Genomic DNA, 13,730 nt, shown 5'->3' with positions numbered 1-13,730 from the left:
CTCCCCGGTGCTCATGACGAGCTCAGCTCGTCATGAGCTACAGTGCTCCTGTGCTCATGACGAGCTGAGCTCGTCACGGCCACACCCGTTTCTTTAGAACGTTCGCACAGCAGGGGAATTATCCCAGCGTGCGAGCTCGTCATGGCAATTAGAACACTCACACGCTGGGATAATTCCCCTGCATAGGAGCACTGTAGCTCATGACGAGCTGAGCTCGTCATGAGCACCGGGGAGCTGTGCGCCCCCGCCTCCCAGCACAGCTCGTCATGAGCATGGGAGGGGTTAATTATCCTCACCTACAATGGAAATTGAAATATCACCAAAAGCTCCCTAATGAGTTATGAAAATTTTGACACCTTCAGAAGAAGTACCACGATGGCAGTTCCTCTGAAGGTACAGAGACCACTGTTGGGCCAGTGCTTATTTCTAAATATAGCAGTCCTCGACCTGTTAGGGTGGCGGACATCATATATTCCGACATTCTGACAAACAGAGCTAAAACATCTAAACCCTAATCAGACCATTTGTCTTTTTTATGGAAGTTGAGTCTTCCAGCACGGCAAGCTTGAAGGCTCTATTCGGCAAAGTCCTCTCAAATTCAGATAGCTGTTGGACGAGTTTTCGCTGAAACTGGTTGTTTTGTTAGGAAAAATTTCACTGTGGACTAAGAGCCTGATTTAGAATATGACGACGCGGTCACAAATGTGATGGCTATTCTGTTCGCTGAATTACAATTTCATTATATCCCATTGAACTTGTAATATGACAGATGGGATATCCGTCACGTTTGAGTAACTGGTTTGCCAAACTCTAAATCAGGCCCTAAGTCCCTTTGCTGCTGGATGCTTTTCATGCCTTTGCCCCGTCAAATTTTCTACTTCCTGACTTAGTCTCCTTTTTGGAGCTCAAAATCCTCCAGCAGGGCAAACCAGGAATTTTAGCTGGCAAATTCCTCTCAGAATTGGATACCTTCGCTGCAAGTTCCTGCTTACGTTTCACTTTTTGCAACTTTCTACAAACTATCCCACAGTGCACTAGTCTTAGTGAAATCCAACATGGCAGAACCCTTCAGCCCATGGGGGAAGCTGGTGGCCCAGCCAGTGGTGTGGCTAATGAAATTTACAGTCCCTCCTCCTCAATCACACAAAACAGATTCTGAGACCAGCTCCCCCTCCCACTGGAAAAGAATTATGAATGGGCTGACTTCACCTGGTCTCTTTCAAGTTATTGAACTTTTTGAGCTCTCCCCAAAAGCCCTTCCTGAGAGAGGATGAGTCATGGACCTCACAACCCAGGTCTTCATGACAGAGGGACTAAGCCATTCTTTCTTCTCTTAGAAAGGTTGTCTAACCAAATCAAGGGCAAAGCACAGACACGCGGCAGCTGCTAGTAGATGAATGCTAATTAGTCTACTTGAGCTTCAAGCAGGCAAAGTAAAAAAATGTTAGTTACTTTTCCTGTATATCAAAAATCAATGCTGATATTGTAATTAAAAACAGTGGTGGTATGGACTCCTGCTTATTCAAAATGAAAATTGCCAAAAATAATATTGTAAGTGTACTTTAGTTTGCTCATAGAAACAGATACAGCCCTACACAGTACACATAGAGTCCGATTCGCAGAACTAACTTAAGACAAAATCCTAAACTTACTACCATTTTGGTATTCACAGAAGGCACTTACTCATTTTGGTATTCACAGAAGGCACTTACTCATTTCGATATTCACAGAAGTTAGGAGTCCTAACTTTAGGACTCTTAAATGCCTTCTGTGAATACCGAAAGTCTTAAAGTTAGGATTTTTCTCAATTTAGTAGTAGTAAAGTTAGGACTCCTAACTTTAGGACTCCTAAATGCCTTCTGTGAATACCGAAAGTCTTAAAATTACGATATTTCTCAACTTTACTACTACTAAACTGAGAAAAATCCTAATTTTAAGACTTTCGGTATTCACGGAAGGCATTTAGGAGTCCTAAAGTTAGGAGTCCTAACTTTACTACTACTAAATTGAGAAAAATCCTCATTTTAAAACTTTCGGTATTCACAGAAGGCATTTAGGAGTCCTAAAGTTAGGAGTCCTAACTTTATTACTCCTAAACTGAGAAAAATCCTAACTTTAGGACTTTCGGTATTCACAGAAGGCATTTAGGAGTCCTAAAGTTAGGACTCCTAACTTCTGTGAATACGGAAATGAGTAAGTGTCTTCTGTGAATACCAAAATGAGTAAATGCCTTCTGTGAATACGAAATTGGTAGTAAGTTTAGGATTTTGTCTTAAGGTAGTTCTGTGAATCGGGCCCATATTGTTTGGGGCTAGTCCCTGTAAGAACATGCCAATCTACATTTCTTATATGTTCCACTTTTGTTTCATGATTAACTTAGTTATAACTTTTATTCAGCATTTTCAGTAAACAAGTTACAAAATTGTACGCAAATATTGAAAGAGTCTTTTGTATAACACAGAAATTAGGTCTAACTTAACGGCCATCAGTTTTACATTGACCTTAATATCATTCAGTCATCAAGCGCATACGAAGTAGGAGTCAATACTAATGTGCCTGTTAGCCCAAAGGGTGTCTACACTGCATCAAGGACTTGCAGGAGTGAAAACATAAGACACTGCTCGGTATTGCCATGCATATGGCAAGGAATGGTGTCACAGTACAACTTCCATATCGTTCATGTGGTGCAAGATCATTCAAGTGTGTTCAGAGGTAACATTTAATGAGTCCCCAAATACTTAGAGGTCTAGAAGCCTGCAGTATCAGTTCTCCATATATCCCCAGTTGCTAATTACTCTAACTGAAAGCGTCTAGCCATTTGTTGTAAGTTGGGGTCCTACTCCTACCTGAATAGCTTGCCACCTCCCTCTCCGCTAGCAACAGTAATTAACTTTTTATGAGCAGTGTAGAGGCAATCTAACCAACAAAACAATTTTGGATCTACTGGAATCATGCAGTCTAGTGCCAAAAATGGGTTGTTAACACCTCACACCAATATGAGGAGACCTCATGGGCCGTCCATTGCAAATAAAGGAAGTCAGCCTCCGGTTCTTACATCGCACACAGCAGGAGTACTTGCGAAGGCAGTCTTCCAAAGACCAAGAGGGGTGTAATAAGTTTGATGCAAGAATTTATACTGTATAATCCTTAATTGACTTCTAGCTGATATCAATCCCATTTATGCACAACAGAACCTTCAAGTTTCTAAGAGGATATTCTTCTCCAGCTCTTCCCCCATTTAATTCTAGCAGGGCATTTTTTTTTTTTTAAGTTTTTAAAAACCTTTATTGTGCAGTATCCGCAGACAATTAAGGGCCTACAACCATCCGGCCGGCCTCGACGTCAATTTAAGCACGTACGCAAATTATACGGTGACTCAGTAGTTCCTCAATACAAAATAGCAAGCATTCCAAATTACACTGAAGACATATCGGACTGCTGAGATACAGGAGGAATTAAGGTTCATTTTTAAATTTTTTAAGGTAAATTTAAAAATTTAGAAAATAAGAAGGATCAGATGCCATACAATCCGCCGAAGGCACAGAGTGGGCAATGCATACCACAAGATATCAAACGAGCGTAAAACACAATCGGAAGAGCGGCACAATGATACGCATATCAGGATAAAGAGCACATATTCATGTTTCGTACTAGTCATTACCCACCCCATACCGAGCCTCCCTGCTGATCCAGAAGAAGGGAAAGAAAAAGATGAAAAGAACTAAGGAAAGGAAAGAGAAGAAATAAAGGCCCATAGAAACTTAAAACGCACAAAACAAACCCCCCCCCCCAACCCCCACCCTACACGCATGCAGAGGCTACGGCCTACCCCCCCCTAGCAGTGTGCCTGTCGCCCAGGAAAAGAGTACCCGAAATATAGATATAGAAATGAGAAGGAAAAGAAAGAAAAAGGTCATATGAAGCCAGAGGAGGGCCATCCCTACGTGCTCCCGGTCTCCCCTACCACAAATTTATCCTCCACCCCAAGAGCAACAGTCAACAACAGCAAGCAATTAATACGGTAAGAAATGGGGAGAGTTATCACATAATGCGCAAATAAGTCTGTCATAGGAACACTCCGACCCGACCCCCCGCCAGCCAAGTTGACATCAACCGTGAAAGAGAACCACTTAGCCCTGGCCTGTTCGTGTGAGTCTCCCGAGGTATGCCCGCCGAGTAAAGCCCGTCCCAGCCAACACAAAAGAACAAAATGTCCACGCAAGGCAGAAGAGCGGCATGCAAATACAAAATGGACGTTGCCGATCACCAATAGAGTCATCTGCACTGACGACCATCACCCCCAGTTCCGTCCGATGACACGCATTCCACAGCAAGGAAACAAGGGAGAGGAAAGAGGAGGTAGTCACAGGAGCCAACAGTTGCAAGAACAGTGTCTGGGCCAATAGTGGCGATACAATGGACGAAGCCACAGTCCTCAGCTGTGAGAGAAATCCTTCAGTATAGTAGAAGCAGACGGACAGCTGTCCGCAGGCACCAACGCAGTTCGGGATCATCCGTTCCCCTCCGCACACCCATGTGGAACCATAGTATCCTCCTCAAGGACAGGCAGAGGCAAATCCTCGCACATCTGGGAGCCATCCGACCGTAGTCGCCCCAGTGTGAGCGCAATATCGTCCAGCTTTCTTCCCAACTCTCGGGAACCATCCTTCCACACAGACTGTAGGTCACCAAGAGCAGCAAGAACGTCGCCACAGGACAGTGTAGGCTGTATTCCCAACACCACATCATTACGCGGTGATTCGCGCTCCCCATCACACAGCACTTCGATAGGCAGGTTAATGCACTCCATCTCATTCAGGCAGCCATCAGGCGTTTCCACCTTGTAGGGAGAATGGAGGTGAAGCAGGGGCGAGTCCAGCTCGGGCGGGCTACAATTCGAATCACCAAGGCCTCCAAAGCACACGTCTAAGGAGCGGTCTCCGGTAATGGTCATCCCCTCTCCGACTCAGGGCTAGCGCCAAATTCGGGAGCGGCCGGCGAAAACCGGGCAAATACGTAAATGGAGTCGATACAGCTCACCTCCAGCGTCGCGCAATTAAACAGTATTCCCAGTGAGCCCCCATCTCGAGGATGTACTCCGGTCGCGTAGCGTGACAAGCAGCGCTCTTGCAGAAAAATGTTTTACTTTTTTTTTTTTCTCGGTAGTTATTTCGTCCCGGAGGACCAGCTCCGCCCAGGCCCAGCTGGCCGCTGTTGATCAATTAACACCTGGCCGTGTTTCGCAGCAGAGGTCCCGGCTCCAGGGTTGTTGAGGCCGCCAACCAACTTCGAGGATTTCTCCGGTTACAAGGCAGGCAGAGACATCGGGATCACGCGAGTGATGCCTGTGCGCATTCACCGGCACCCCGCTGTAGCGCAATCACAGGATCATGAGCAGGATTTCAGTGCGGGGCTCGGAGGCTTGCGGAGCCGGGAGCCTACGCTTCCACTCCGATCGCCATCTTGCTAGCAGGGCATTTGTTAACCTGTAATTCATCTTGCATAGTACTTTATAAGATGGATATCATCTGTTTAGTTGTCGTATGCGCCAGCAGTTTCTCTACTGTTGTGAAAGGGTCCAGCTTACAGGTACTATTAGGAATAGCTGCCCTGCACACTCCACGGATTCGATAGTAGAGGAATACATCAAGAGTTGTACTGGTATGTCGTCCCTGAAAGTCTCCTATATGTTCTACTTTTAAATACTAGGCACCTTGCCTTGTAGGTTACCAGGTGTACTTAGTGGTGAGTTGGAATATTTAACTGTAGGGTTTCTTCCTGTGAAAAGGTTATTTGTACAGGTTTCCCTGCAGGTTTAAAAGCTACAGCAGTCAATAGGCCTGAAACCAAGTTTTCCATCTCATAGAAAACGAGGCTCATGAGGATAAATCATTTGGGTCGAAAATCTTGCACAAGAAAACTGATTTGTTTGCATGACATCCAGTCTCATCAGCATTAATATTGAATAATAAAATATGCACTACAATATAATATATGTTCTTTGTAATAAGATATAATATTTGGTAAATACAACTGATTAAACTTAGATGTATGGTGAATATTGACGACATTCGATGTCAGGAAAACAAGTTAGTGGTGTTTTGCAAGATTGTCGACCTATATGATTTATCCTGATGCTCCTCATTTGCTATATGCCACGGTAACTGCCAAGGGCAGTGAGGGTGTAGAGCAACCCCCTTTCTTTTGATTCTGGTTTCTAGCCATGTTTTTCATCGTCAGCCTAGTGGGTGGCAAAGTATATGCTGCAGTACAAAGCTAACATAGAACTTTGACACCATTTGGGTATTTCTTTCACCGTACTGTGCCCTTACCGGAAACTTAAATATTCCAATTAAGGATTAGCTAATTTTGCATTGTTTTAGATGTTAGAGCCTATAAAGTGGGGACTGGATAGTAGTACCCAAGTGTGCAGAGTTTGTAAACCACAAGTATTAGTCTGCAAACTGTGGGGGGTTACCATGTAAAAGAGACTTTCTCACAGTACCGATCGCATTTAAAGGTGTAAAGTGTTTCAGATGTAGAACCAAAGTGCCCTGCAGCAGGGGATACATTTTAAACTGACAAGTACCGGATGAGTCCTGCCATTAAACATTCTCAATGAGAGTGCAGTTCCCACAAGAACGGTCTATTATCTCAAAGTGGTCTTTCAAAATATATCTGTTGTAAAATTTCACAGATTTGATCAAGAAAGACATCATTTTGTTTACAAATCCAGGCATAACTTTTTTAAGTTAACTAAATGCTCACATGTTTCACGCTTGTGTTCTTTCGGAAGGGATATAAGCATTACCAAAAGTTATTTATTTTGTAAAAACATTTTAATAGAGAGCTCCACAGCAAATGTATTGTGTGTGGCAAACATCTGTAGCATCCTAAAATGAAAATTTAATGGAAAGTGAATGTTCTCCAACCAGGAGATTTCCAAATAGCAAACTTAAACCCATGTGCCCCTATTGTACATTGGAAACACGAGGAAAGGAATGTGAAAGGGAGAAAGAGCATTGCATGAGTCAGAGTAAAGAAACATCTCTCCAGACCCCTGGTGTATCGAGGAGGTATAATCCTCAGACACTTAAGTATTTTTCCAGAGCAGTTCAGCTGGCAGTGCCCGCTGGACTGAGCCCATTTTGGGTGATTTCAGCCTGGTAAAACAGAAGGTACTACCCTAATGGGCAACTTACTGTACACTTAATTTAAGAACATTAATGCTTAATATTTGCGAGTCAGAATTTTATTAAGCAAGACATTTTTGCATCCTGATGAATGTTTCTTTGTATTATCATTTTCAAAATTGAAAATGTAATCTACAAATATGTTCTGCTAACCTGCACATAGGTAGCGACATTGGTGTTTTTAGGAATTCAAAGAAAGTACCCATCATGGAGAACTTAGGGGCCCCTTAGGATGGCGGGCGGATTGCCCCTGCCAGGTTGGCGGTAGTCATCGCCGGCCTGGCGGGGGCAATCCGCCCGCCATTCTCACCTAAATGAACACCCGCCATATTAGGATGGCGGGGGGGGGGGGGGGGCGGGGGGCGCCGCTTTTTCGCCCTGGTCGCCTTGCGACCGGGGCAGAAAAGGTTTAATATGGTGGCGATGTCTATCAGACACCGCCATCCATATTAACATGGGCTTCTTTAAATGCCTTTCCGTGGCGGCGATGCTGCCACGGAAAGGCATGCAGTCTTCACCGTGGGGGCCCCCTGTTGGCCCCCAGAGTGAAGGAGAGGTGGGGGGTTCACACGGGGGGTACCTGTGGTACCCCCCTGCATTTGCATAAACAAAGCGGCAGGCACCGCGCTGTGCCTGTCGCTTTGTGTATGCAAATGCATACGTCCATTTTTAGCATTGTGGCGGGCGGTGCTGAGCGCACCGCCCGCCACAATGCTAAAAATGCAGGATGCGCCCGCCACGGTGGCGGGCGCATCCTAATGCCCCCCACGGGACCCCGCCCTTATGACGGGCGGTCCCAATCACCGATAGGATGGAGAGCCGACTAAGTCCGCCCACCATCCTAATGACCCCCTACATTTTTAAAGAAAAGTAACACATGTTCCTAATCTATCCTTTTTTTAGAGGTAGTTGTTTTGGAATAATCAAATTGTTACTTATCCTTGTCAACAGCTTTCTAGGTTAACCACATGCATAATTGCCAGACAAATTCTCGGGTCCTGAACAATGTATTAAATCTGTTTTCTTTTTATATCTCAGTGGTATTTACATAAATAATTGTCAATAAAAAGGACTTAAAAGGGAATTATTATCTTAACACCAGTGTTATAACTCAGTCGGAGGTAGCTCCCAAAAATTATTTCTTAAAGAAGACCACACTTCAGGGTGACTACCTCCCTGTAGGTCAAAACTAGTTTGATTTCTGTCAAGGATGGGCATTTTGTGAAACATTCAGTGGTGGTAAGTAGAAGTTGCTGGTCTGCAACATTGCTCATTAACATTCAAATTGTGGTTTGACACTCTTTGTCCATTATCTATATTTAAGGCCTTTTTCTAATCAGAGTTCTCATATTTAAAAATAAATATTAAAGGGTACTGGGAACGGGTAGACATATAGGATTTCACATCCTTTGACTTTTCTTGGCAGAACAACTGAATATCCGTTCCTAATGAAAATGAGAGTACACCTATTTTATATATCAGTGATTCATAAAATATAAATCTGTGTGTCGTCCTCTGAAAAGAGGCAATTATTCAACCAAAATGTGTATTTGTTAAAGGTCTTTTGTTGAAGAACTGCTGCCCAGGTCAGTAATATTTTTTTTGGTTTTGTCTTTCTTTTAGATCGTCTAGAATTGTTGTGAGGAAAGGAATTCTCTGTTTTGATTACTGTCCCGAGATGAATATTCTCTGTAAGAGAAACCTTTGACATTGTCTGATTCATTGGACTTTGATAAAGTGCACCCCTGTGAACATAATCCTTTCATGCTTCTCTCCCCATCATGTCCTCTTATCTTTTGTTGCTCTGTAGGAAATAGTATTTCAAGTTCATATGTTGTTGTATGTCCCAACATTATCTACTGTCTAACTTATACATACGTTTTGTAATCATTATGAGTAACTGATGCTTTACTGCTTGTAGCAAGAATAACTGTTTCATGTTCCTAGGGAAATATCATATGCTTAGTGCCAACAGTCACCATCCATTTAAGATACAGTCAAATACATTCAGGCATGTGAGGCTTTGGCAAACAGAAGAGAATAGAGACAATAGAGAACTGGCACATTGAGTGATGGGCAGTATGTGTTAGAAAAATATATGGGCAGAAACATAAAAGGAAGTTTAATAGCAAGAGCATCTAGACCCAATCTACTCACTGTTTTATGTTTTCCATTCACATTAATGGTTACGCAGGGAATGACATAAGAAAGGATTGGCTTGAATATGACTTCAGGATATTTGACAATAGTAAAAAGGTTGTCAAAAATAGTATGTTGTGTTATGTTATATAGTCCTATAAAGTTCACTACCACCCCATGAGTATCCTGGTGCTGAAAAAAATTATTTCCATTGTTTGCACATGTTACCATAAGGATGACAATTATTCTTAAAGGATGGCTAATCAACATTACACCTTTTGGATAGAGCCATGTTTTAAGCTTCTACCTGAAGTGTAAAAAGTATTTTGTTTGTCTGAGATTGGGCAGAAGTTCATTCCATAGTCGAGTAGCTGCACAACTGAATGCTCTTCCTCCAAACCTTGCTGTTCTGAATCTGGGCATGCTAACCAAATTGTCTGCTGAAAAATAAAGGCTTCTGGTCGGGGCATACCACATAAATTTGCTCTGCAGTGGCATGGGCCCAAGTCCATGCAAGGCCTTGAATACAATGCAGAGCGAATTAAACTGTATCCTCTACGTCATTGGGAGCCAGAGGGAAAGATGCTCTGTGCAGTCTCTTTAATGCTAGCTTTGCAGCTATTGCCTGGACTCTTTGCAGTTTTTTAATCAAAGAGTGTGGGGGGTCTAATAACAGAGCATTACAATAATCTAACCGGCTCACAATGACACTTCTCACCACAAGTGCTCTAGCTGAGGTTGGTAGCATTGGGAGTATTTTCCGTAATGCTCTGATAAGGGAGATGCAAGTTCCAACCGTTTTATACACTTGGGTTTCAAGGCTCAGTTTGTCATCAAATACTATCCCTAGATTGCACACTATCTTATAGGGTGTTAGTGACTTATCTGTAGGGATAGGCCAGAAGTTGGTTGGAAACGGGAGAGGTACTTTTTTGCTATGCAGTACTGAATTTTAGTTTTATTTCCGTTAAACTGACGGGAGTTATCTCTGAGTCATCTTGGAGTTTTTTGCATATACTTGTGAAATCTCTCGAGTAGTATTGACTTTCCCTCCAATGACAAGATGAGTTGCGTATCGTCTGCATAGTTCACCAAATTGATTTTGTATGATTTAATAATTGGGATCAGCGGACTCATATGAATATTGAACAGAATCGGACTGATAGCTGATCCTTGGAGGACGCCATGCTGGATCTTACCATATTTAGATAGGAAGGGAGGTATGGCCACTGCCTCTATCCGACTGGTAAGATTGAAACCATTTCAGTGCCATGCCCTCTATCCCAATTTCCACAAGCCTCCTCAAGAGGATTTTATGTTTGACCGTATCGAATGCGGCTGAGATATCCAGTAGGATCAGTAAAACTGATTGTCCCCCATCTGCTCGCATTCTCAGTTCGTCCAAGTCTGTTACTAATACAGTCTCTTTCTTGACCTGGACGAAAGCCAAATTGTACATCTTCTAGCCTGTGATTAGTTTTTAGGAATTGCAAAAGAGTCTTACTAACCAAACACTCTAGAATTTTCACAGGGTAGGTTAGAAGAGAGATGGGTCTTTAGTTATTTTGGCACAGGGGATCAAGCATAGCTTTCTTTAACAGATGTGTCACCCTTGCCTGTTTCCAACATGCAGGTACTACTCAACTGCTTAGGGATTGGCAGCAAACCTGTTGTAGCAGTGGAAAGAACTCTTCCTTACAATCCTTCCATAGCCTGTGTGGGAGAGGATCCATTGGGAACCCTGATGAAATACTCAGAGGTGGTCTGTTGAAATCCTCCTATGTTGGGATCTTAAGATGATCTAAAGTTACTGACCTGTCCTGGTCTACCCACTCCTCCATCTGAATCAGCAGCAGCATCTCAGTCGCTCTAATTTCCCTTTCTATCTTATCCGCTTTTTCCATTTCCAGACCGTCAATAATTTTAGTAATTTTCTCCTCGAAGAAAAACGCTAAGCTGTCACATAGGGCTTGAGTCGCAATGATTTTACTTTTTGTGCAGTCGGGTTTGGAGAAGTCGTTCACTATTTTGAATATACTTCTAGCGCTGTTAGATGCCCTTAAAATGTTGTTGTTGTGTTACTCCACTTTCACTTTGGAGATTTCCCCTTTATAGTTACTCAGTGCTGCCTTCAAGGCTATTTTATCCTCCTCTTCGTACCGCTTCCTCCATTTTCTCTCTGCTTATTTGCAACCATTCTTTAGATTTTGTAGCTCCTCATTATACCAAGGAGCTGACGGCCTAAGGGTTTTTTAGTTTTTTCATTGGGACAATCTGATCAAGAGTACTGTTTATCTGGTCACAGAGTTTCATATAGTTTTCATCCACCGGTTTACTTGCATCAAAGGAATAATTATCAGTGAACGCTGGGGATTGTTTTGTTATTTTCTGCAATAAGGAAATGATGTATAGGCATTTATATAGCGCACTACTTACCCGTAGGGTCCCAAGGCGCTTCGACCGCTGCGAAACCCTTCCTGGCTTCCCTGAGAGATGGTCCCTTAATGGGTATCTCCAGGGTGAGACCAGGCATCCCCGGCGGTCTGGTGGGGCCGTTAGTGAAGATGAGGCAAGCTAATGCCCAGAGTTGCCGAGTGTGATCACTGATCAGAGTGGGCACCGAGGCGAGAGAATTATCGAGTCCGCTGACCCTGGTCCAGAAACATGCCACGCCGGGAATCGAACCCTGGTCCCGGGCCGTCCTCTGCTCTCGGGTCTGCCGCCTCTAACCAGTGAGCCACACTACTTCACTCTTTGGTCCAGCATAGAGGTAGAATACCTTCCATTTGTGCAACGTTTTTTGCCGAGAAGAATAAATCTAGCATATGACCTCCTTGATGCATTGGTTCCATCACCAACTGTTGTAGATTTAAGTCCTCCCTTGATTGAAGAAGGTCTTTAAATGCTGGGTCTAGGTTCCCTTTTGCCCATGGATTAAAATCTCCCAGAGTAATCATTCTGGAATGAGTGAGTGACATATTGTAAAAAATCGTCAATTAATGCCTGTTGTTGGTGGCTAACTGGGCCGGGGGTCTATAGCACACTATACCAGTAAGTAGGTGCCCTTTAGAATCCTTTAAGGAGAACCCTAATAATTTAATACCCTCCACTTCGCCAATGTCAGTCGGGATGAAATTCCATTTGTCCTCAAAGATTACTCCTCTTCCATTAAGTCGTAGCTTATGAAAAGCTCTGTAGCCAGCCCCAGTTCAACATCCGAGTCAGGGCGTGTCCATGTTTCCGTCAGAAACAATGCATCCAGGTTATGTGACACTAACAGGAGGTATGTCTCCTGCTGATGTTTGACAGTGGAGCTAGCATTTGTTTTAGTCCACATTTGAGCTTGTTCCCCTCCACTTTCTCAGAGACTATTCTCACTATTGCCGGTGTTGTATAGTTAGGAACATCGTCCCCTTGCTCACCTATTGCCGGAAGTTGTTCCCTGGTATATCAATGGTGGATGCTGCCTGTAGAGTATAATCCTAAACCGGCAGCATGGCTGGCGTTATGTGCGGCCTGTGCGTGGACAGGGGCAGACTGGCTTGCCTTTGGTGCACCAACAGTTTAAGTAAGGAGGGTAGTCTCCTCCTTTAGAGCAACTAGAGTGCTGACCAGGATGGCATATGCATGGTGACCCACTCTTACATGCGGTGTCTTACACTTTTAATGCAAGAAGAAAAAGACTGAGAAAAGATTACTCCTTTCATTAACCAAGAAACATTTAAAAGGCACATGCTTTGCTTAATTGCTATGTACTGCATTCAGCCGAAGTAAAAAAAATAATAGAGGGAATGAAAAAGCTTATGCACAAAGAATTTGACGTCTTTGTAAATCTTTTTTTTGTTTTTCATTTTAACAAGAGAACGAACAACATTAATAGGCCCCTATCAATGGCAATACAGTAATTTGTCTGCATGTAGTGAGCCATCTATACCTTTAGTAGGAGTTACACTTACATCAGATCTTGGCTCTGATAGGGAGGTGAAAGACCATCCATTCATTGTCCGCTGTCAGTCCAGCATGTTGAGGCATTGCATAAATTAGAGATAAACATTGAATTTGCTGCCCCACCTACTCACAGGTCGCATTATAATATTATCCAGCATATCTAAAATGATTCACACATCAAGTATATCCCTTTGCCCCATTTTGAATCCAGTATAGATTATGTTACATGTCATGCACGTTTTCCATTGAGCGGTGCATGAAGTACATATGGAGGAGTTGCCAAAAGTCTCTGGGTCTAAAGGTGGGATGCAGTAGTTCAGCATAGTGCTCCATCAGGTCGCTGCAGTATATCAAATTGTCAAACCATTCTTTAAACTTGGGAGCTTATCTCCTAACCCACCTGCAAGCCACACTACATTTTGCTAGAAGAAGCCACAGGGCCATGAACCT

The 13,730-nt window shown here is 43.3% G+C and overlaps 1 protein-coding gene across 1 annotated transcript in view; it reads left to right on the top strand.

Moving 5' to 3' along the window:
* EFCAB8 (EF-hand calcium binding domain 8) overlaps positions 1-13,730 on the top strand; it is a 1,673,324-nt gene that overhangs the window by 624,537 nt on the left and 1,035,057 nt on the right. Inside the window, exon 9 of the mRNA XM_086932659.1 lies at positions 8,817-8,884. Within this exon, the coding sequence (XP_086788785.1) occupies positions 8,817-8,884 (68 nt within the window). The remainder of the gene's footprint in view (positions 1-8,816; positions 8,885-13,730) is intronic.

Source organism: Lissotriton vulgaris, chromosome 7 (genome assembly GCF_964263255.1).
Source record: "Lissotriton vulgaris chromosome 7, aLisVul1.2, whole genome shotgun sequence".
NCBI lineage: Eukaryota > Metazoa > Chordata > Amphibia > Caudata > Salamandridae > Lissotriton > Lissotriton vulgaris.
The sequence above is the reverse complement of the archived record's forward strand: the minus strand, read 5'-3'. Positions and strand labels throughout refer to the sequence as shown.